At 42.5% G+C, this 23,904-nt stretch overlaps 1 protein-coding gene across 2 annotated transcripts in view; it reads left to right on the top strand.

Annotated features, from left to right (window-relative positions):
* The window catches only part of NRK (Nik related kinase), a 1,020,485-nt gene that overhangs the window by 113,744 nt on the left and 882,837 nt on the right, over nucleotides 1–23,904 (top strand). For both annotated transcript variants that reach the window (XM_078688671.1, XM_078688672.1), the window contains exon 2: nucleotides 4,932–4,997. In XM_078688671.1, coding sequence (XP_078544797.1) covers nucleotides 4,932–4,997 — 66 coding nt within the window. The remainder of the gene's footprint in view (nucleotides 1–4,931; nucleotides 4,998–23,904) is intronic.

Here is a 23,904-nt window from a genome sequence, read left to right as displayed (position 1 = left end):
CATTAAAATATTTAAAATCCGGATACCAGCGTGCTTGCCATTTTTCGACTACATAGTCGGATTGTGTATATATATATATATATATATATATATATATATATATATATATATATATATTACAACAACGTTTTCACTCCCGGAGGAGTGGAAATGCGTAATGGTGAGCAAAAGCAAATAAAGCAACAAATCTGGACACAACCTCACACTTACAGCTGAATAGGCTGTGCTGTGAACATTCACAAAGATCTGCATAACCCCCTGTAGTGAGTCTGGATGCAGGATGAAGGGACCCATGTGCACTTCACAGACTCTCTTTTAAGTCACCTCCACTTAAAAGGCACAACTGGGGATAAGTACTGGACCTCTGGTTCTACCAACTCACTACACTTCTGGTCTTCAAACCACTTTTGACAAGGAGGACTGCTGTGCTGAGGATTGCGACTTGCTTTACTGCTGCCCTGGAAGACTGTTGCCTTGCTTTGTTCTCTGCTGCCTACTTGCTCCCTCTGACTGTCCCAAATTGTCACCAAGGGCTTCCTGACTAGCCCCGTGTTCCTCAAAGACTCAGGTACATCAAAGTCTATAAACGTGCTCCTGTGCTCATTGGGCATGTCTCCAGGTGCTTCCTACAGCAAAATCGCTGCAAAGTGGGAGCAGAATCTGCACATCGCATTTGGGACCCAAGCAGTGCCACTGGAACTGCCGCATTTACACCACATCACCTCCACTACTGAAACACAATAGGCGCATCCCTTTGACAAGCAGGGAGAAACCCGGTGCTTCAGCTTTGGAATCAACGAATCACGGTTCCAATGCCTGCATTCAGAAACTGGTGCACCATCATTATCAATGTGTGGAGAAAATCAACGCATATCTTCAGCTTCAGGAGTGATAATGACACATTGATTGACGCATCGCACATCTCGTGTTTGCAACAAGGGCTAAGATACTTTTGTTCAGCGAGCCCTGCGTGGGTCCTGTAACTGGCCTGCGCTCCATCGCAGGCAGCCTGAACTCTTGACTTTGTCCTGTTCCGGCATGACCAGATAACCCCTTTATGCGATATTTGCTTCTATGTGCTATCACTGCATTTCATCTTTAAAAATTAATATCTCAACTTCTACTTATTTGTTTTTTGTAGTTTTGGTCTTGCTTTATTTATAAAATCATGTTCTATAGTTTTTACACATGGGTGGAGTTTTTCCTGTGGTGTTTTGACTATTTTACTGTTGTTATGTTGCACAAATACTTTAAACATTGTCTCTTGATTAAACCTGCCTGGTCTGTGCTATGGTACCAGAGGGTGAGCACAGGTTAATTTAAAGTGTGTTTACAGACACACCCACACATTTAGATCTAGCTATGTATATAGTGATATGACATGCACACATTTAAGCATTATACTTATTAATATTGATGTACATGGAATAGATCCTGATGTATCTGCATACAATTCATATGTAAATCCATACACATACAGATTACAGCGCCATTCCTGCAGGAAATATAGGTCCATATATATCCATAAATGCCTATATGCACATACCCATAGTGATATTTCTGTAGATAAATATGTATGTATGCGTGAAGGGATGTAGACATGTGATCAAGGCCGGCAGTCGGCTGAAACGCATCATGGCGGACTTTTGTTTGTGTGAAATAAATAATAATTGCACAAAACCTGGGTCTATGCTCGTTTTTCTCCATGGAGGAGATTTAAGCAGACGAGGATTTTGGATGTAGCCATGTATGCATGTTCCATACAGATACATGCATGCATGCACACGTCTGTATGCATATACACAGACATATGCACACACACACATATATATATATGTATACACACATACACAGACACACATACAGACATACACACAAAACATACAGCATAGATTTTAATGTCTTGTACATACTGTTTAGGTACACTGTTTTGTTGTAAATATAGTGGTTATGTGGGTAAGAGCCATCTCTTGAATAATCGTCTGAAGCTGAATTGGTTGTCAGTGGATCTCAGTTTGTGGGTAGTGAATTCCATAGTTTGGCAGCTTGAACAGAGAAAGATTTTCAACCCGTTTTTTTTTCTTGTATGTAGGAATTTTGGGGAGTGGAGCAATTTTGTTGTTGTATGTATTTAGTGATTTTCTTCCTGATGAAGAGTGGTCCTTTGCCAGGTATTGATTTGTGGGTGATAAAAAGCAGCTTGAAGGTGGATCTTCTGGCAACTTGTAACCAGTGCAGGGACCTCAAGGCAGACAATGTGTGTGCTTGTGGCTTTACATGTTGGAGTAATCTTGCAGCAGTGTTCTTAATTCTCTGTAATCTTTTAATAGTTGATAAAGGAGAGCCATGATACAGACATTAGAGCAATCCAGTTTTCATAGGACAAGAGGGATGGTAGCTTGAACCTTGCGGGGGAATCCTAGGTGCATGAAGATGTGTTGCAGTGTTTTCATTGTAAGAAAGCATTATTTGGTTACCTTATCCACTTGGGCATTCATTGACAGCTCAGCATCCATGGCAATCCTGAGGATTCTTACCTCCTTAGATAACGTTGGCAGTGGTCCTATCATCATACCAGGCACAGAGAAGGTCATACGTTTTCCTGTCACCATAGATGAGTATTTCAGTTTTGCACGCATTCAGTTTGAGGTGGCTTGATGTCATCCATTGGTCAACAGCCCATCGGCAAACTGTATATTTTGGAAGTTTCAACGCCCTTTGGGCTTTCCGATTTCAGAAGTATCTGCAAGTCATCTGTGTAATTTTAGCAGATTAATTTGAAATCTTTAATCAGATACAGTAAGTATTTCACATGGATGTGGGAAAGCATGGGTGAGATGATTGAGCCTTAAGGGACTCCTGCTTTAATGCTGTATGGTGTAGAAGAATATAAAGAAGTATGGATAACATTTGCTCTATTGTATAGGTATGATGTGATCCAAGTAAGAGCAATGCCCACTATTCCAACTTTCTCGAGTATTTGGATTACAGTGTCATTATCCATTGTGTCAAAGGCAGCCAAAATGACCAAAAGAAGAGGAGCAGCAGCCCCATTTTGGTCAACTGTGTTTTTAAGGTCATCACAGGTTGTGATTAGGGCTGATTCAATGTGCCTTCCTGGACGGAATGCAGTTTGGAATTCTGAAAGTATAGAATTATCTTAAATGAATTGTGACTTTCAGGCAAAGCCTGCTCTTTCTATAAGCTTGTCCAGCAACTGTCTGTTTGCTATGGGTTTGTAGTTTTTGGAGTCTTGATTGTTCTGGTTAGATTTATTTTCAAGAAAGAGCATATGTGTGGCTTTTTTAAGTATTTTGGGGAAGTGGTCACTACTGAATTGTTCATAAATGGTCTTATTGGGTTTGCCACTGGAGTTGTTAAAAGAATGTTTTTGAAGATTTGAGATGGACAAGTGTGGGAGGGGCAGACAGCTACCTTGCTTTGACAGGATTTAGAAGTTCATTCAGTAATAGTGCTTTGACGGAGCGTGGAGACTGTGTTTGCCGTTCCCTGGAGGGTTTTGTTGCAAATGACTTGTTGAGGCTGTTGGTATTTTGCTGTTTAAGAAGGACTTCAACATTCTTGTTTTAGTTTTGTAATGATATGACAGTTTATCACAAAAATCTAGGGATATGGGATTTGTAGCTTTTTGCATTTTGACTTGGGAAATTCTGGGCTATTTTATATAATTCTTTTTTGGCACACTTTGCATTGTCGATTTGGCTGGAACAGTATAGTTTTTTTTATTCTATACTGAATGGTCACTTGTATATTCGGTTATGTTCAGAATTTGTGCCCAGATCTGTGTGGGAGGTAAGCAGATTTTCGAGTTCCTCCAAAGCTACAGGGGAAGACCTGCTGTAATTAGTACATGCCTTACAGCACTGCTCAGCAAGTGGCATTCTGGTGAACAGACCACCAGAAAGGGGTTTCTGACTGAGATGCAAACTGATGCTCTACTATTGAGAACTCAGCAGTTTCCCCAGTTCTAAATAATGAGGCAGGAAACAGAGAATGAGGCTGTCTGGGAATCTGTCAGTTTTGCAGGATTCTGTTTGTTATCTCCATCCAAATGCGGCTCTTGGTTGCATTTTTTTTAAAAATATAAGGTATTAAGTAAGACCTGCCATACAGTATAAGGATATTGCAAGTGGCCAGGGAGTTCCATGACTAGTTTGAAGATTGAATTTCTTCATCAGGTCTTGGAACTTCTAGGTGACTTACAATATTCTTATAATATACAACAGGGGTACCTTATTCCTTATAAAGGTGGCCACATCATAACCACTTTCATCCCTGATGTGGTTCTCTTTCATATAAAAGAGATAGAATCTTTGTAAACATGAAGAACACAATAAGAGCCTCTAGTGCAATATTAAACACTTCGTAAGCAGTGTGATTTTTGCAAATAGATATTAGAATCAGTTTCACACAAGGAGGATTTACAAGAAAAATATATACTTCATAATGCATAGAAACAAGCAGAGGGATATCGTCTTTCCTATAAATGGAAAAAAAATGTCATCATAAATAGCTCCTTCAGCTTTTCATTATTCATCTAGATAGACAGAGCAGAAGAAGGAAAAGACATGTTTTGTTTCCATTTTTTTTAAGTGCAGCTTTAATTATCCTCTGTGACCTGCCTTTCCTCTCAGCTGCTGGCTCTGACAGCGGGCATTGTGACACCAGAACTCAACTGTAATAAGTTGTTACAGTTGAGTGCCTACATCATTTCTTTATTACAAGTGACTACGCGCATCACAAGTCATCTATAATATGAAAATTAGATACTTGCTTTTATACAAGGATGACAGGCTCCTATGTATTCTATCCCTATAGCATCTATGAATCTAACAACTAACTTTCTAGAGTGAAAAAAGGAATCTAATTTGCATAGTGCTTCTACTTCAAGTACCTGTTTTACCTTTCAGGACCCAGCAGGAATATTTGAGCTGGTGGAAGTGGTCGGAAATGGGACATATGGACAAGTCTATAAGGTGTGTATGACATTACTAAGAATTAAGCAGACATGGCTCTTTAACATTCATATTGTGCATTGAACACACAAATCCAAACCAATTATTTTGAATAAGGCTAACAGCATATACAGATATTTTATTGCAATGTGATAGGGTAGGAGGGAATGTTCATGAAGCATGGTATTATAGTGCATGTAGTGTTTAACAAAAATTATGTGTAATAATCGTAAGAGTGACACTGATGTGTTGTACACTGCTTTTGCTAATTTATAAAATGGCCATTTGTGCATCTGATGGTGCCAGTTTAGACTGTAGGTATTGTCTTCTTAAACATGGTCCCCATTATTACAATTATTCACTGTATGGTCACCTTTTGTTGGGTGGAAGAGGTATGCTAACTAGCTCCTATTTTGCAGAATCCATGTGCAATACTTTCTGGTATGTTTATTATTGCATCCACATTTCTTTGTTTGCCTCAAGCCAATTTAAGGGAATTGAGTTCTCCCCCTCCCCCCACTTACTAGCAAAAGGCAGATGCTGTTGCTCAGTGTTATTGTCAAGAGTATAATGAATCTGTTGTCATGGGAAATGTAAATGTTATAGGTGGGTGTCAACATTCATAGGACTTAGAACTCCTAAATCTGGAAGATGGTGGTGTAGGTGTGCACAACTTGGATAATATTTAGCTACTATCCTCTTTGAGTTCAAATAATAACTTCTTGAAATGCCTCATACATTTTAAACAATGGTTATTATATGTTCACTTAATTCATTTATATTGTAGGTCTGTTTTCTTTTGTTAAGGATATATCCATACTGATATAAAATGAAAACCAAAAAGGAAAGGAAAGGAAATATGTTTCTAGCTATCAGGTGAATGAAATAGATACCTATAGGTAACTGTGTGATAGAAAAGAAGGAGTCCTTTGATACTATTCTGCAACCCTGTGGCTACCTCCCCTTCTATCTCATTCGCCACTTCCAAAGCTCTCCACTCCATCAATCATCTCACCATTCCATAATTCTTCTCCATGCTTTCCACTCATTTGTTTGTTTGGTATTCATTGTCAGACCGTCAATCGCTTTTGCGGTTACATTTGGAAAGTGCACTGTAAAAAAGTGGGCTATTAGCTGGAAAGGATGTGATTCCTTCTTAAGCAATACGTCTGCAACCTTCTGTTTACTGGGAAACAAGTACCCATGTGTAGCACTTAGCTCTCTCAGGGTAGCAGGCAGAGCAGTCCAAGGCCTACTCCTGTTAGCAGGCATGCAACACAAAAACAACCAATAAATCAGGTCGAGTCAGTGCTGTTACCTTAAACAAAATGAAAAGTACTTTATTTGGCTACATATTTACACTACTCAATATTTCAAATATATACATGATGTCAGAAGGAAATACCTGCAGTGACACCCTCCTAATAGTTTCCACCATTAGGGTGTCCTGAATCCTTTAAGCACAATACCCCACATATACAATATACAATATACAATATAATGGGGTATGGTTATCAGAGTGTCACCACATTTATAAAAGCAGAAATATGTCTTAATAGAAAAATTCAGTATAATTAAAATTATTTAGGGTGCTGCAATCTTAGAATGGAATTAATTAATATCTGTATTGACTCACAGCATAGGACAAGTTGTGTTTTGCTCGTGGTGGTGTGCTCCAGCCATCAAGGTTGGTTTCTTCAGGCCTGCTGGCCTCTACAGTTTGCAATTCTTGGGAAGCCTGACATTTTTCGGTTCTCACCTCCTCGTACCAGACAAGTCTCCTGTCAGGACACCCAATGATCCTGGGCCTGGGCCCTTCATCAGCAATATTCACAGGCCCCAAGATAGCGTGCCCTCCCTACTTGCCCTTTCCAGTCCCATGGCCTCCTTTGGCCGCTTGCAGAGCACCTGGGTGGGTGGAAGTCAGGACCTCCCAATCAATCAATCAAAGCATTTGTATAGCGCGCTACTCACCCGGAGGGTCTCAAGGCGCTTGGGGGGGGGGGTCCTCTACTGTTCGAACAGCCAGGTCGTGAGTTGCTTCCTGAAGGAGAGGTGGTCTTGGGTCAGGCGGAGGTGGATGGGGAGGGAGTTCCACGTCTTGACAGCCAGGTAGGAGAAGGATCTTCCTCCCGTTGTGGCTCTTCGGATGCGGGGAACGACAGCGAGGGCGTGGCTGGTCGATCGTAGTTGGCGGGTGGGGGTGTAGAAGGTCAGGCGGTCGTTGAGGTATCTGGGGCCTTGGTTGTGGAGAGCTTTGTGTGTGTGGGTGAGGAGTCGGAACGTGATTCTCTTGCTGACGGGGAGCCAGTGCAGGTCTCTCAGGTGTCCGGTGATGTGGCTGCGCGTCGGGGGATGTCCATGATGAGTCGTGCTGAGGCGTTCTGGATGAGCTGGAGTTTGTTCTGGAGTTTGGTTGTGGTCCCGGCGTAGAGGGAGTTGCCGTAGTCCAGTCGGCTGGTGACGAGGGCCTGGGTGACCGTCTTCCTGGTTTCGGTGGGGATCCACTGGAAGATCTTGCGTAGCATGCGTAGGATGTTGAAGCAAGAAGGGAGGAGTACAGGATGAAGCCCAGGTTGCGTGCGTGGTCCGTTGGTTTGGGTGCGCCTGGAGGTCACACACCTGAAGGACCAGATCACAGAAGACTGAGTGGAATCCTCAGGATCCTCCCCCTACACCTCCCCCAACAGGTCCACCCGTCTACTGTGTCTGCGAGGTTGCATGGGAGCCAACACTATTGGGCCCTGACAAACAAAGCCTAGTCCTAACTGTCAACTGATGTCAGAAGTCCTTAAATCTATCCTTATTGTAGGGGTCAGGTATCGTCTCCCTTTCAGCTGGGAATTCCTACTGGTGTCACTTCTCCCAGGTCCAGACAACTCTAAAGCGCTCTTTCTTGTGCAAGGGATTTTAAGTGGGGGTGGCAGGTGCTAGATAGAAGGCATGTTTGCCTAATCCCAGTGTAACATCTCACTTCACTCCTGCTCCACCTATCTTGCACAGCATTTTAGGAATTTCCCAGATGAGGTTGTTAAGGGGTCTGTTGAATGATCTTCACCGAGAGCGTAAGTCCTGTTCCAAAATGCTCTACCTGCCAAGTCTCTTCCCTCCAAAACACCAAAGGGGAGGCCCTCCTGTGACTGGATATAAATATAGGCTACCCTCCATTGTTTTTGTGGGGTTGGGCCTTCCCAGTGCAGCTGCAGTGAAAATAATAATTAACACATGCAGATTCCAGCCTCTCATCTCCCAAGACCAGGCCTAATTACTGTCTAAAGGTTCTATTGTTGGTGGAGGCCTTTGATCCGCCAGCTTGTTGGCAGAGTATCTGACTTGGCCCAGCAGTTTGATCCCCAAAGGTCAAAATCTAATTTGGAACTGAGTCGAAGAAAAATGATACACCTTGAAGTGCTATAAAGAGTGAAAATATGTGGACATTAATGTCAGATTTTGATTTGGCATCCTGACTTTCCATCGATTAGAGAGACCCGCTCTTCTCTATGCCTAACCATGGCGAAAATGTGCTTTGGTGCTGATTTTACCCATGGTGTTTAATAAGCACTCTACCTACTTCAGTAAAGCACAAAAAATGTGTATACTCATGATATTAATGCCCACTCATAAGACCTACACCAGTTAGCACAAATCCTTGAAGTGTCTCTTCTGCAACAGGCTACCTGTGCACAGATACCCTACTGGATGGTAATCCCATTTGCTCTGCCTGAACATGTGTGCAAATGTGTGAGAGCGCAGGTTTATGTGCAGTCAACCATGAGCCACTTACCCAAGCTGTGCACAAGCAGACCTTGTTTTAGGAGGTAGACATTGGTGGATAGCACACTCAATACATTTTAACAATGTTTGAAGTGAGTGAGACATGCAGGTCTACCTCTCAGTGCCCATTCTCTATATAAAACTGTTATTGGTAGAAATGGATTCTCTAGTTTGTAGTGGTTTGCACCCTGTCCAAGAAGGGACCCTCACTCTAGTCAGGGTTAGTAAGGTACACCTTGAGAATAACCAATGATCACCCCAATTTTAGCTTGGCAAGAGCAGTCAGGCTTATCCCCAGAGGCAATGCGTATTTGCACACACACACACACACTCACATAGTAACACAATTAAAACACCACAAAAGTACTCCACACCAGTTTATAAAAATAGCCAATATATACCTGAATAAAACAAGAAAAAAATGTCAAAAATCCAAAATACACAACTCAAGATACACATTTTTCAATATTAAATGCAGTTCCAGCACTTAAAAACACAACAGCTTTGGCTGCGGCTATAACGACAAGCGTGACAGAGTCGAATACAAAGATTTGGGGGCAACCGTGATGGAGACGCGGGCCAGCAGCTATAGAGTCGTACTACTACTGACACCAGTTATAGTAATTTGGAACAAAGATGTTGCAAGGCGCCGGGGAGGTTAGTCATCGCTGAGGGTTGTGCGGTATCTGTTCTTTACGGTCAATGCACTCCTTTGGCACGTCGGTGCTTGGAATGGTGCATTGTACAATGGAGGCGAAACATCAATGAAGCAACAAGACATCGATTACTAGAGGCGGTGCAGAGTCATTGAGCTGTTGACACCAAAGACGTTGCAAGGCACGGGGGAGGTGATGCAGCAGTGGTTGTGCTGGCAGTGTGGGGTTGATGAAGTGTCGAGGGTAAAGCCACGAGGTGTCAGTTTTGCGGTGTCAATGTCACACCACTGGGCCATTGGTGCGGCAGCAGAGTCAGAGTCTGAGTTGTACGCCATGGAATTCACTGGCACAGTACTCAGGACTCCTTCTGTGGCAGTTTTTTGGAGAAGCTTCAGCGGCATCGGGGACTGCATTGCAAGTCTCGTGTTGCATTGAGCGGGGACCATGGCTCCACTGCAGGGAGCTGCATGGTGTCAAAGAGCAGCACAGGCTCCAAAATCACACTCAAAGTTGATGTATGGGTTTCTTCTTGATTAGCGCACCAAACTCACTTCCAAGGGCCCATAACTGGGACTGGCACCACTTGGCAGTCAAGGGCTCTCAACAGAGGAGCCCAGGTGCTGCAGGTGAAGTGTTTGATGGGCCTGAGAATTCCAATAGGAGGCAAGCTCAACTCAAGTCCTTGGAGAACCTTTGAAAGCAGGATGTTGAGAGCAAAGTCCACTCCTCTCACTTCCAGGACAGAAGCAGCAAGCAGCAAGCCACCACAAAAAAGCAAGCAGAAAATTGGCAGTCCCTTCTGTAAGCAACACTGCTTTTCTTCCTGGCAGAATGTTCTCAATCCAAAAGTGTTCTGAGTATATGGTGTCAGAGGTAAAATATGTATCCCCAATTCAGCCTTTGGAGTACACAAACTTCAAAGAATGGTCTTTGTAGTGCACAAGACCCTGCCCTTTCTGGCCCTGGCTCCAGACACCCTACAGGGGAATAGGCAGTTCTTTGTGTGGAGACAGGCACATCCCTATTCTGGTGCAAGTGTCAACTCCTGCTACCACTTTAGCTCAGGAAGTCCCATCAGCCTGGGGATGGGCCATCAGGATACGCATGGCACACCTCAGCTCCCTTTGTTTGTGACTGTCTAGGGTGAATACACAAGAGCCAAACTGTCACCCTGACCCAGATGTGTATTCAGAGGCAGGCAGAGGCACAAATGGTTAAGCAAGAAAATGCCAACTTTCTCAAAGTGCCATTTTCAGACCTGCAATTTAAAATCCAACTTCACTAAAAGATGAGTCCGGAGACACCAAACTCCAATATTCTAGCTGTTCCCAATTGGAAGATACACTTGTAAGATGTTACAAGACAGTTCCAATGCTAACCTATGGGAGAGATAAGCCTTGCTGTAGTGAGGACATGTAAAACACCAGCATACTTGTCCTACCTTTTAAATACACTGCACCCTACCCACGGGGCTACCTAGGGTCTACCTTCGGTGGTCCTTACATGAAAAAGGGGAAGGTTTGGGCCTGGCAAGTAGGTGAACTTACCAGGTAGTTTAAAACTACACACACAGGCTCTGCAGTGGCAGGCCTGAGGCAAGTTTTCAGGGCTGCTCATGTGGGTGGCACAATCAGTGCTGGAGACCCACCAGTAGCATTTGATTATAGGCCCTGTGCACGCAAAGTACACTTTTCTAGGGACTTAATAGTAAATCAAATAGGCCAATCCTGGAGAAACCAAATACCATTATGTTTTAGACAGAGGGCACTTACAATTTCGCACTGGTCAGCTGTGGTAACGTGCACAGAGTCCTTAAGCCAGCAAAAATGAAATCTGCACACAGATGCCAGGTCTAACAGTTATGTACATACTTAAATAAATAACTAATTAGCTAAATGAATAAATAAATCTGCACCCTTCCAGTGATAAAACATTAGTTAAGGCGTAACTTAAGTTGACATTGAGGACTAATAGCAACAGAAAAAATCTAAGGGCCATATTTACTAATTTTCGGGATTTCCTAATTTATGAAACCCATTGAGTTTCATTTAGCGATTCCTAATGAGGTCACAGTTGACCTACCTCATGAATAATTATGAGTTATGTTGCAATTTGCGACCCATTAGGAATCGTGGCCATCAAAGAGATAGTGGCCTGCTGGGGTCAGCAGACCACCATGTCTGTGATTGCTTTTCAATAAATCAGACCTTTTTTTTTCAAATGCAGCCCGTTTTCCTTATTGAAAAATAGGATGTGTTTACAAAGAAAAAGTGAAACTTTGAGGTTTCATTTATTAAGAGTAGGCAGTGGTCCGCTGCACCACTGCCTGCTCTTAAAAAATATTTGGTTCTACATTAACAAAGGGGAAGGCCCATTAACCTTGAGGTGTCAGTCAAAAATGAATGTTTTGCAGCCATAATTTGGTCTCAAAATATTCATACTTACCACTGCGATTCGGTATTAGTAAGGTTCACCCCAAACATGCTCCTTATAAATACTGAATTGTTGAACACAAATTGTGATACAGAACATGTTACCAAATCGCATTTTGTGCTCTGTACATATGTAAAAGCATTTTTACAGCTGTTACTGACCTCAAAACTGTGTTTGTACTTATGGGGCTATCATACTGGGAAATTCACTAACTAAGATACTGATGTAATATAAAGTCCAGGGATAACTGTGGGGGTTTATTCCCACTCCATCCCATTAATTTACAAATCCCGAAAGATTGAATTTGCTTCCCAACACTTGCCCCAGAACTGGGTGGGGTTGAGGTGATTGCCTTCACCTCCCTGGCCCTCACCCTCGCTCAAGAGTAAGGGAGGTTAGTCTTTGGTTCTCCCTAGCATTGTACAAGGTCTGTGGTAAGTGAACTCTACAATGTGTTATGATGATAAATCAAGACTCTCGCAAACCAATGGGAAGATCTCAGCTCAGCAGCATCTGCCTCAAATGTGAGAAAAAGCTATGAAGGAGGAGGATTTTTCCTCTATGAAAGCCCATTTTATTGCAGAAACTGGCCTGCTTAGAGACCAAGCACACCTCAACAGTAATGTTAAACAATGATGCAGTGTCCTGAAAAGGTAGGCTCCATCTCCGTTGACTTCCGTGTCCAGAATGAATCAACTCGCTCTGGGAATAAGATGGGTGGCCTTTGCATGAAGAAAATTATGGGCCTGATTTAGAGGTCGGCAGACTGGTTACTCCTTCACAAATGTGACGGATATCCTGTCCACGTATTACAAACGCCATTGAATATAATGCACTTGTAATACAGCAGACTGGACATCCGTCATATTTGTGATTTAGTAACTCATCCACTAAACTCTAAATCAAGCCCTATGTGTCATGCAGTAGTGCAGCTAGACCTTTGGCCACCCATAGCGGTCCCAGTGTTTGCTGCCCCGCGGCTGCCTCATGTAAGAGCGGGGGTAGTGCTGGCTATTCCTGCGTTTGCCACCTCGCAATGTCTGCAGGTAAGAGGGGTGAAGGCCGCTGCCCCCAAAACTTGTGCCGCCCGGGGCAGACCGCCCCCCCTTGCTACACCCCTGGTGGCAATCCATAGTTATGTGAAAAAAGGTGGAACCCCAGCAATTTATAACACCGGAGTCCTGCTTATAAGTTAACAATATTTCGCACTGCTTCCTAATATGTAATTTTTGAAACCGCTTTATTAAGACTCCGGTGCAGTAGCACTTTCCTTCCAATCATTCAGACTGCATTGGCACCTGGGCCGCGAAGTTAACACTTAATTAGGCTCGTAACTTCACATTGTATGCCACTTGCAGCAACATGATGTGTCCTTGTTTTACACTCCAGAAGCTATCGGCAGTGCAATTAAAAAGCTGCTGCCAGTGAGTATGTCTAAGGAAGCAAATATGAATGGTGCGCCAACGGGACGAATGTGTGCAACACCTCTCATCCCTCTCTCGGAATGCGACACTAATCAGGGCGCCACATGTGTCAGAATCATTTGGAAGGCACGAGATGACGTGGTTCACACCCACACTCTGAAGAGATCCATACAGTGCAGATGGTATTGGATGAGTGGCAGCCGGAAGATTGTCCTGTGGTTATATCTAACACTTTTCGCAGTCATAAATAAAGCTTGTGCCTTGCTTTTCAACAAAGGATTTTTTTTTAATCCTCATATATATTTCAATAGAGTAGATTTTTGAATAGTCTTCTGCAGCAGGGCTTTGAAAAAGGTAAGAAGTGGACAAGAAATTCCTGTGTACATTGCACTTTGGGCAGAAACCGTGTGTTTTGAAGATAACAGGCACTGACTGTCATGGCGAATGCACATTGAAGAGCAGTGGCGTGAACGCAAATGATGACTGAGTCTGAAGCAGTCACTCGTGAAGGCTACATTTAGGTAAAGCTGAGGGAGGTGTAAGACAGCACCCGAGGAAATGAATAGAATTGAAAGAGCACTTGGGGAACCAAACAAGATACAGTGTGCTATCCATAAATCTAAAACAGCCACATGAAGAGAAATGTTTGGGAGTCCTGCAAGGCCAGCTTTTATGAAACAAAAAAGATATCAAGACAAGTCGATCTTTTTAAGTAAATGATGAGAAATTATTTAATTACCTGCGCCTGGAATGAAATCCAAAAACACGAGTAGGGTCAAACAGTGTCCACATCCCTTCACCTTGAGAAATATGGCACCAAGGGAACAGAAAACACTCCGTGGTTGATTTTCTTACATTTTATAAATTTGGTGTATGAAATAGCACACGCTGATTTCTAATAAGTAGTGAAACACTGTACTGGAAACATTTCATTGCAGCAGGAACAACTGCAACATAAGGTGCTTTACTGAAAACAGTTCTTGTGAAGTTGTGCGGGGGGGGGTGTGTGCGTGTGTGTGGGGGTGTGCGTGGGGCTTGCGTGTGTGTATGTGGGGGTCCAGAAGTGTGGAGCTGATAAAAGATTACAGAAACCATTATGTGTTGGGGAAAGAACATGGAAAAGGAAATGTGAAATTACGACAACGGTAAATACAACATTGTACAATTACATACTTTCGTGATAAATATTTAGGTACTTTACGTTACCTACAATTGTAAATTAATTCTCAGGAAAATAAAATCATCTTCCCAAGTTCAGAAGCTCATGTTGCAAACCTTCTGTGGCTTGCAACCTAACAGTAGACCACTAACCATTTCTCCTAATGTTTTTCTTAGGAGCAGAAATGCATTATTTATAGAACGGCTAGGCATGCTATCAATAAATCCATTACAACGAAACTGAATCGGGAAGTAAATTCATGTCGAAAAGAGACATTCTATGACCTTTTTAAAAAAATATGATTTACCAGTGGCCGACCTACATTCATTGGGAATTGCTATTCGTTCCCCCTCAGCCACATCAGGATTATGCACCAGTTTTGAGTGCAGGATTATCTGCTTCCGCAGGACTTCAAGACCTTTTGCATCATTTTGCCTCGTGACTTCTTGCCTCACAATGTAATATAGTCTTTTGCACAAAATCCTCTATCATTTGGTACAAGAAACACCAATCTCCAGCTCAGTGGTCACGGGCGGAAATGTGCGGCCAGAGCATGAGGTTCCCACCCCAAACACCAGCTGCAAATGTGATGTTGAGATGTGGTTATTTTTAGAGTAATATTTTACCAAAGTCTGAAAGTTGTTGCATTTGTTCGTTAAAACAGCAGTCTTCTGTGTGAGAGGATGTGAAACAGGGAATTGAAAGGCTGTCAGATGTTTGACAACTTCTGCTCAGCTCAAACATGACCATACTCTCAAAAGAAATATCTGGGGTTTTTCTCAAAAATGCTTTACTGGCAAGAGAACCTTTTGACCTCATGTCTTTTCTCCATAGATAGTTAACAGTGTTTATTAACTAACCTGACAGGATATTATCTGAGCTATTGATAGTTCTAATTACTTCATTGTCTATGTTTTGTTGAAATTGAAGTTCGTGGATAGTGAATTTTAGGAAGCCTTCGTAACGTGCTTTATAAAAATATTCTATCAGTCTTGATGAAGTCATGTAGCACCGTTTGAAGATCTTGTTCAACCAGTAGTTCATCAAATGACCTTATGGATTCAAATGGCCAAACTGTATTCCTATGGCCTCCAAAGAGAAATGGCAGCCATCAGTAAAAAAAAATTAAAAAAACACTTTATAAGTGACTGAATTGTTTAGTTTATTGGAGTCAATTTAATATAGAAAGTTGAGCAGTCAATCCCTTAGTAAGACAAACAAAATAAACTTTTTTAAATAATAAAATGGCAGAGGCTTCAGAGACATTCTACTTCAGTTCCAGTCTCGTGTACCCAGAGTGATCCAAATAGAGTTGTGCTTCTAAGACAGTTAAAAAGTCTAAGAAAGAACACATGCAAAAAGTGCCCCAAAATGTTCGACCTTGTCTGCAGCTCCATCAGCAGCACTGAAATCATTGTACTAATGCGCCTTAAAATGAAAGACCCATGACAGTCTGCCAATGTGGCCTCTGAATCTATTCACTTCCCGATGAGGAGGTGATTCAGTGCTCCAGTAATGTCCATGAGACAAATTCTTCAAGAAATATAGTATCCTGTATGGGCTTGAATAAAGTGGAGAAGGATGAGCACTCCAAAATGAAGTCCATCTTAGAGTCTGATTCTGTAATATGTTTTGTAATGCGACAAAACGCTCTACAAATTACAAATTACAAATCACAAACTACATCCAGAGTTTTACAACTGTGCACTGCCCTATGCTTTTATGTACGGAATTCTCCCCCTCCACTGCAGAGCCTCCAAATATGTAAGTTTATTTTTGTTATTATTTGTGGAAAGTACTGGAGACAGTAGATGAGGAAAGGGACAGACTTACTACGAAAGGGAATGGGATTAGAGAGGAGTAAGCGGGGGTGAGGGAGTTTAGGGTGGGACATCACCCACATATAAGTTCTCTTATTTAAAATGAGAGAATATAATTTACACTTAAAGATTATCTTTGAAGTTCCTCAAGTCGCCTAAGACGTTCTGGTAAGCTACTTGATCTACATTCATTAATAATGCAATGTTGATATGTGTTCCATTTGGAATGCAATTTCTTAAAAGATTTGTTTAGATTAAGGCTTGAATTACTGCTGATCCTGCTTTTTCCTCAAACTGGCCATAGTTTTGATTCGACAGGGCTTCCCATGCTCATGCTTGATATTCATTGGACAGTAATTTGAACTAAATTGCGATTGTCCGTTGCTAGGTCAGTCATTTTATATATTACTGCTGGCATGGCATCTTTAACTGTAAAGGTTTCATCAGAAGGAATTTTCATCAGAAGGAATTGGAGGAGTCGTAGCATTCAATGAGCTATTATGAACTTGTAATGGCCTGACACAACAAATGGACTTGGCAAGATGATGGATTCATTGGTTGAGTTTGGGAGTTGTGCCATACATTTCAGGATTTTCTTCAGATGTAACAACATTGGATGTTTTACACACAATCTCTGGTTTCTTCTCTTTTTAGAGCTTGACTTTCTCAAAGCAGTTTGAGGCCACCTGCAAGCTACTATAACTCTCCTTTAAGTCGATAATATCTAGCTTGTGAGCTCGGACAAGTGCTGCCAATTCCTAATTGTACAGGGGAGACGTACCCACCATCAACTAGAAATGAGAGAGTCCGGCATCAGCTGCAACAGTTGATGAATAGCATAGGGGTTTTAGAGCAGCGCCGAACTGGGAGCCAACAGCAACCCTAGCAAATTTTGTTACACCAGCCCTCATACTGCATGTAATGAGTGAGTGCAGCGAGCAAGCCTGACTGCTGTAAGAGAAGTTTAGGTGGTTCTCCCCTCAAGAAATATATTCTGCAAGTATGGCACGTTTTACAACACATTTTTCATTGAAGAACCTTGTCCAAGCATTGGATTGATATATTGAGATTAGAGACAGGGTGGCATGGTTCAAAGAGTGAAGAGTTGGATTGGTGAAAAGTGGGTTTATGGATTAATTAAAACATATATGATGTTGCATTAACATTAATCTACATGAAGCAATTTGTCTCAATGCACTGTCCAAGGGTGGGCACCCTGGTTTTCATTCTAGCTTCTCCATTTAAACATCAATGTCTCCAAACACTTCCACCACAAATCCTTGGGAAAATACACTGCCTGGATGTATTTAACAGTGCACTGGTTTAGTACTTCAAAGAAATAAATTAAACACAAAAAATTAAAATCTGACCTAAACGGGAGGGAGAAACAGGTAACCATGTTGTGGCTGAATTGTACAAGACGAAATCAGTAAACATTAGCTTAAAGGGGATTTGGTGCTGCATCTTTAAGAATATTAGAGTTTGGCTCAGAATAGGTAGAATGGAGTTCCAGTCTTTTTGAGGCTCTATTTCCTTCATCCACCTTCGTGTTCTTATACAAGAGTGATGTTATGTTATGGGTTATTTTTGAACTATGGGCGCAGTACTAAGCTACGCTCGCGGAGCGTGTGTAGTTTGTGGTACTATGCACTACGCGAATTGCGTGTGGCACAGTTAAAAAATGCATAGTGTAGCGGGAATTTTTTGCTTGCTCGCGGTCCTCACCGTCAAGTTGGCGGCCGCGAGCGAGCAAAAACAACATCCCGGCGAGACTTTTTCCTCGTTAGCGATCAGCGACATCAAGTTGCCGATCGCATGTGTGGAAAATAAACCTCCAGGCGAGATTCTCAACACGGGGAGGTCAGGTTTCTCATTGCGAGTAATTGCATATTCTCGCGACCGCTCGCGATATGAAACTACCAGTCTGCGCTGAGAAAGCTGCCGCTCGAGTACAAATCTACTCGAGCAACAGAAAACAACCGTTTGCACTGTGCAAGATGCGGTTTGCAATGATTGCACAGTGCGGACAAGCACCCGGCACTGTGCAATCAGTGCGAACAGTATTTCCCTACCTCACTACGCAGTTCGCGTAGCTACGCGTAGCGTGCATAGTATGAAGAGCACTTCACGTAGCTACGCATAGCGCTACTACGCAAACTACGCCCGGGGTTATTATGTATCCAGCGCATGTTCACCAGAAGGTCTCTTGGCGCTAGTATAAGAGCCGTCAACTGATTAGTTACTATATGCCTGAGAGAACAGCCAGGATTTCAGCACTCTTCTAAAATTCATGTAGTTGTCTGCCAGTCAAATTGCAGTAGGCAATGACTTCCAAACATGAGGATCTTGAACTGAGAAGCAGAGCCCTCCTAGTCTCTTTCGTTTGAATCTTGGGATCGTGAGAAGATTCATTTGAGAAGAAGTAAGGCTACGTTTTGGAAAATAGTTTTGGATTTTGGTTATTATGAACTTAGGACATTTGTTATGGAGTGTTTTGTATATAATGCATCCTGTTTTGAACATGGTACGTTGAGTCACTGGAAGCCTATGAAGTTCCTTCGTTAGCGGCTTGATGTGGCAGTGTCATGATTGTTGGAAAATAATTCTAGCTGCTTGGTTTTGCAAGAGTTGGAGTCTATAATTTAAATTTTTTGGAAGCCCCAAATATAAGACGTTTCTGTAGTGGATTTTGGACAGGAATAATGCAATTACAATTTGGATACTAGCCTCCATTGAAAAAAATCTCCTGAATTTCCTAATTCTCCTAAGTTGTGGGAAACAGGAGGATGTCACCATGCTTATCTGAGATTTCATGGATAGGTTTATATTAATCTGGACATTTTACAGAAGTCCTAGGGACAGGGGTTGAAGCCATATCTGTTGGCCAATAGGTGGGGTTCCAGTGGTTTACTTTATTATTGGTTACAACTATCTCCATTTTATCTGGGTTAAGCTTTAACTGATTGTCATTCATCCAGTCTCTGATGTAGATCATAGTGTTTTGAAAACTCTCTCAATTCACGTGTCTCATCGATGGTGAAAATCAGTTGCATGTCATCGGCATAATTATATATTGTCATCTTTTTCTGCTAGAGGATGTTAAAAGGTGAGGGGATAGAGATAAACCCTGTGGTACTCAGCAGTTCACGTGGGCTAGAGATGAGCAGTATGGAGGCGGACAGACTGGGTTTGGTCTTTTTTAGAAAGGATTTCATCCATTGACGGCTAGGCCTTTTAGGCCAGCATTGGTGATTTGGTCCAGCAGATTGCAATGATACACAGTGTCAAATGCCACGGATAGATCCAGCAGGACCAGCGCTTGAGTACTGTCTTCATCGGCCCGATGCCTCATATCCCACTGAAAGAATGACTGACTCGGTAGAGTGGGAAGGGCGAAACTGTGCCTGATGGGGGCAAGGTAGTTTGTCTCTCCTATAAAGGAACGGATGTGTTTTGCTAACTGTACCTCTAAATTTTGAGCTGGAAAGACGGAGATAGGTTTGTAATTCTTTAGCATATGTGGGTCCTCTCCATATATTTTTTGTAGCAGGATTATCACAGCTTCTTTGAATGCTTGGGGAACATATCCTTGCGTGAGAGAAGAATTTAATAGGGATAGAATCACTTCTGGGAAGGATGAATGGATGATTTTTTGTATTGGGGACTACATGTCTTTGGGGGAACCAGACTTTATTTTTATTATTAGCTCAGCTAGTTGTTCTTTGCTGATACAGGGAAAGGTGGAAATGGAAGTGTGGTTCCTATTTCCTGAGGAGGGTTTAATGTCTGATTTGCTCGGGAGATAATAGCCTGCATTTCCTTTATTTTGTCTATGAAGAAGTGATTTTCTGTGTTGGGATGACCGGTGGTATAACTCGGTCTAGGGCAGACTATTCTCCCACTAATTTAAAAATGTATTTTTTTATTGTTGGATTCTAATACTTTGCTTGAAAAAAAGGTCATTTTGACGGAAGGATAGCTTTTTTATATTCTGCCATACATTGTATGAGGATTTCTTTGTTTTCTGGTGAATAAGAGCTACACCATATCCATCTGCTTGTCACGTTTTTAATTTGGCTGTCTTTAATTCTTTGGAGAACCATTTTGTCACCTCATGCTGGTGGGAGGTTCTGATTTTTTGAGAGGGAGCATGAATATCGTTGGCCCTTCTTTGCCATTGCGAAATGTCTTCCTCGGATTTGTCCAGATTCTCAGTCATGGAGGGTAGGTTGGATGCTAACATATTGCAGAGGGAAGTTGTGTTTGTTCGATTCCAATTTCTTATCATGGTCTTTGGGAGGATGGTGGGTTTAGGTAGAATGATTTCACCAAGGGTGAACTTTATTAAGTGGTGGTCAGACCATGCACAGGGAGAGATGGAAATATTGGATATAGGGAGGTTGATGGACCAAGCTTGGTCCAGCCTGTGTCCTTTGATATGTGTGGGCCCCTTTATATGAGATTCAAAGTCCATTTTCAGATACACAGTCCTGTACAGATTAATCTTCCACTTTCTTTTCTCTTCACTTCTGAATTTCCTATCTAATTGATCCTTCCCAACTGCAATGGTGATATCTACCATCCCTCGGGTTTCCCAAAGTTGTTGGGGCTCTATGCAATGATGCCTCACTGCTACAACCCATGATTCTTGGGCATCTACAGGACTTTGAAGGGAGGTTTGTATTCAGTCATTTCCATTGTCCTCTTGAGTGCCATCAGCAAAAGATTACAGGCCATTGCAGACAGCATCTTAATGATGTTCTTCTGTTACCTTGATTTAATGTTTACGTTCTGAAGGTGGGTTGTTATGATGTACAGTGAGTGCGCATATTTCGCTAAAAGCTGTTTACAAAGCAATTTGTTTTGCAGAACTCTTCTTCATCTTTCTTCACTCTCCCTCTTCGATCAGGTACTGATTGACACTAATGCACTAGGTTTCTGAAAGCTTCTAATCTGAAGACTCGGGATGGATTAGTTGTGAACGTGAAGTTCTATCTTTACAGGATGGGGCGGAGGAGGATTATATCATAACAGATTTCAGTAAGATGATGTGCACGTAAATGTTTTACTCTCTTATAAATTTTAGACTCCTGCAATGCCTTCATACCACTAAACTTCCCCTGCCAATCAGGGCTCTCTGCATAAACCCTCGGTTCACAAAACATATTTTGGAGGACACTTGTGACACATGACCTAGTGCCTTCTACTACTGTTGTTCATCTGAGCCTTCTAGACCATTTTCTTTGGCACAGCTAGCACTGAGGAAGTAATGTGTATAGCACAGGAAAGAAACATGTGTCGCTGCTAATCTCTTCCTCTTTCCTGATCAATCACATCACACCGCTGCCTGCTGTCACAATTCCCACTTACAGCTCCCTTCACCCTAGGCGACTGTTTGGTGGGTGTCCACACAGCTGTATGAGTTTAGTGTCTGCATTTAATGCACAAAAGGCCAAGATGCTTCATCTCGATTGAGGAGGGCAAATGGGTGCTCCATGCTGTATAGCTCTGTGCACTGCAGGATGCAGTGCTAAGAAGTTCCCAGGGACTGTGCAGCACATCCAGTGATCTGCAACCACCAAGCAGGCAGGGAAAACAGCAGTGGGCCCAGAGTTCGAGTTAAGCCACACCTTCTCCCCTCTCAAGCCTGTGATCATACAGCTGACACCCGACTTGCCACAACCACGCCTACCTCTAATCCAGTCTCACAATTCCAACGAGCTACAGACTGCTGATTAAAAGGACTCTTGAAACATTACTCATTATGAGTCTTTTTTGGTCCTGTGAGATGTCCAAAAACATAACAGCAAGTGGTCTCAAATACAGAAATGGCACATTTGACCTAATGAGAGTTTATCTGAGTAAAAAGTGAACGTCCTTAAAAGAGAAGAAACGTAGGCATTTTTTAATAGGGCTCAAATTCTCCCTTTAGGCTAATGTTTTGTTTTGCTTCTATCATCACCTTAGAATGTATGTATGTATGTATGGGATTTTTGTGCAGTGAGAACCTAGCCGAAAAGTAGAGGAGCGCTATCCAAAGTCAAACACTTAGGGCCTTATTATGAGTTTGGCTATGCGGAAGCAGGACAGCCCTGCTCCTGCACTGCCAAACTTGTGTAGGAACCGCCTGCCAGAACAGGAGTTTTCTACTGGTCTGGCAGACAGTTCTTTGGTGTTTTCAGGACAGTACCTATAAAATAGGGACCGCAATGGGAACGTCAAAGGCAGTACCTGAATGGCATGGACTGCTGCAGTCCATGCCGTGCTGTCACTGGGGTGCATTCACACAGGGGGGCACATGTTGTGGCACCCTGTGTGCATTCACATGGCGAGAGGCACCTTTCTTTCCTCTCCACCATGGTTTTCATGGCGGGTTCACCGCTGTGAAATCCATGATGGAGAAGAAACTTGTTATATGCTTGGCAGGACCGCAGCAATCCCGCCAAGCATATTGCAGCCTCAGGACTGCCAGGGAATGGCAGTTCTCTGCCGGTTGCAATGGTTGCAGCGGTCCAAGGGCGGCCCAACTGCCCTAGTCGTAAAAGAGCGGTCGGGAGACTGCCACTGTGGGCCTACGAAACGTTCAGTCACTGACTGGGGCAGAATCTGGGTTCTGAGAGCTAAGGTGGAGTAATACTTCTTTGTGATGTTGTGTTCTTTAAAGAGGTGTGTCTTCAGTTCTTTCCTAAGCTGTGACAAGGTTCGACCAGTACTAATTCATACAGGGATGTCGCTCAACAACATGGGTGCATAAATGGAGGAGGCTGTTGCTTTTTTTTTTTTTGCACTTGCTTGTCTCCAGTCTAATGGTGTTCTGGGTTCAGGTGTGCAGAAAGGAACCATATGATGTGTGCTTGTCATCCAGATAGCCAACTTTCTCGATCGTGATGAATTTGTTTCTCAAGACATGTTGACTCCTGGAGTAACAATAGTTGGTTGGATGTGTGTACAATCTCTTCCTTACAGATTCCATTGCCTCTGAATGATCCTAACCAGTTCACTGAGTTCACAGGAAGTTTCTGCAAAGCCTGCAGTAGTCAGGACACAATTGGCTGGCCAAAATTATATGCAGTGAAAACCTGGTCGGAAGCCTCTTTTCTTCCACACTCAAATCCACTAAGTTAACGGAATTCACCAAACTGAAAATTCCAAGACGTTTGTGTTGAATTTTTTTCCATCAAACTGCTTTTTCATTGGATCACAGAGATCCTTTTCTCTTACTTTCTTTCTGTAGGAAACCCTCCTCCAAAGCCCTGCCTCTCCTTCTGGGATTTCCATATGCTCCCACACATCATTGTAAATATTTTTATTTCTTTTTTGTGGGGTTTTCCGATGAACCCATTTATTTTTCTAACTCTCCCACCACTTTTTGGGATTCACAGAGAGAAATGGTACAACATCTAGCCTTGAGCATTTCCAGCTTATGCTCTGTTAGACCTGACATAATTGGCGTGTGTCTCCCTTCCATTTTGACGGATTGCCTCCTCTGTTTTTGATATGTTTTTGCTGGATTTATGCTTTGGGCACTGTGCCACTGCTAATCAGTGCCACAGTGCAAGTGCTCTCTATGTTAAATTAATGTACTAATTGGGTATTCCATGATTGGGTTCTTTGATTTACCTGTCAGCCCCTAGTAAAGTGCACCATATGTGCCCAGGGCTT

This window comes from Lissotriton helveticus, chromosome 4_1 (assembly GCF_964261635.1).
Source record: "Lissotriton helveticus chromosome 4_1, aLisHel1.1, whole genome shotgun sequence".
In the NCBI taxonomy this organism is placed as follows: domain Eukaryota; kingdom Metazoa; phylum Chordata; class Amphibia; order Caudata; family Salamandridae; genus Lissotriton; species Lissotriton helveticus.
This window is presented reverse-complemented; position numbering and strand designations above follow the sequence as displayed.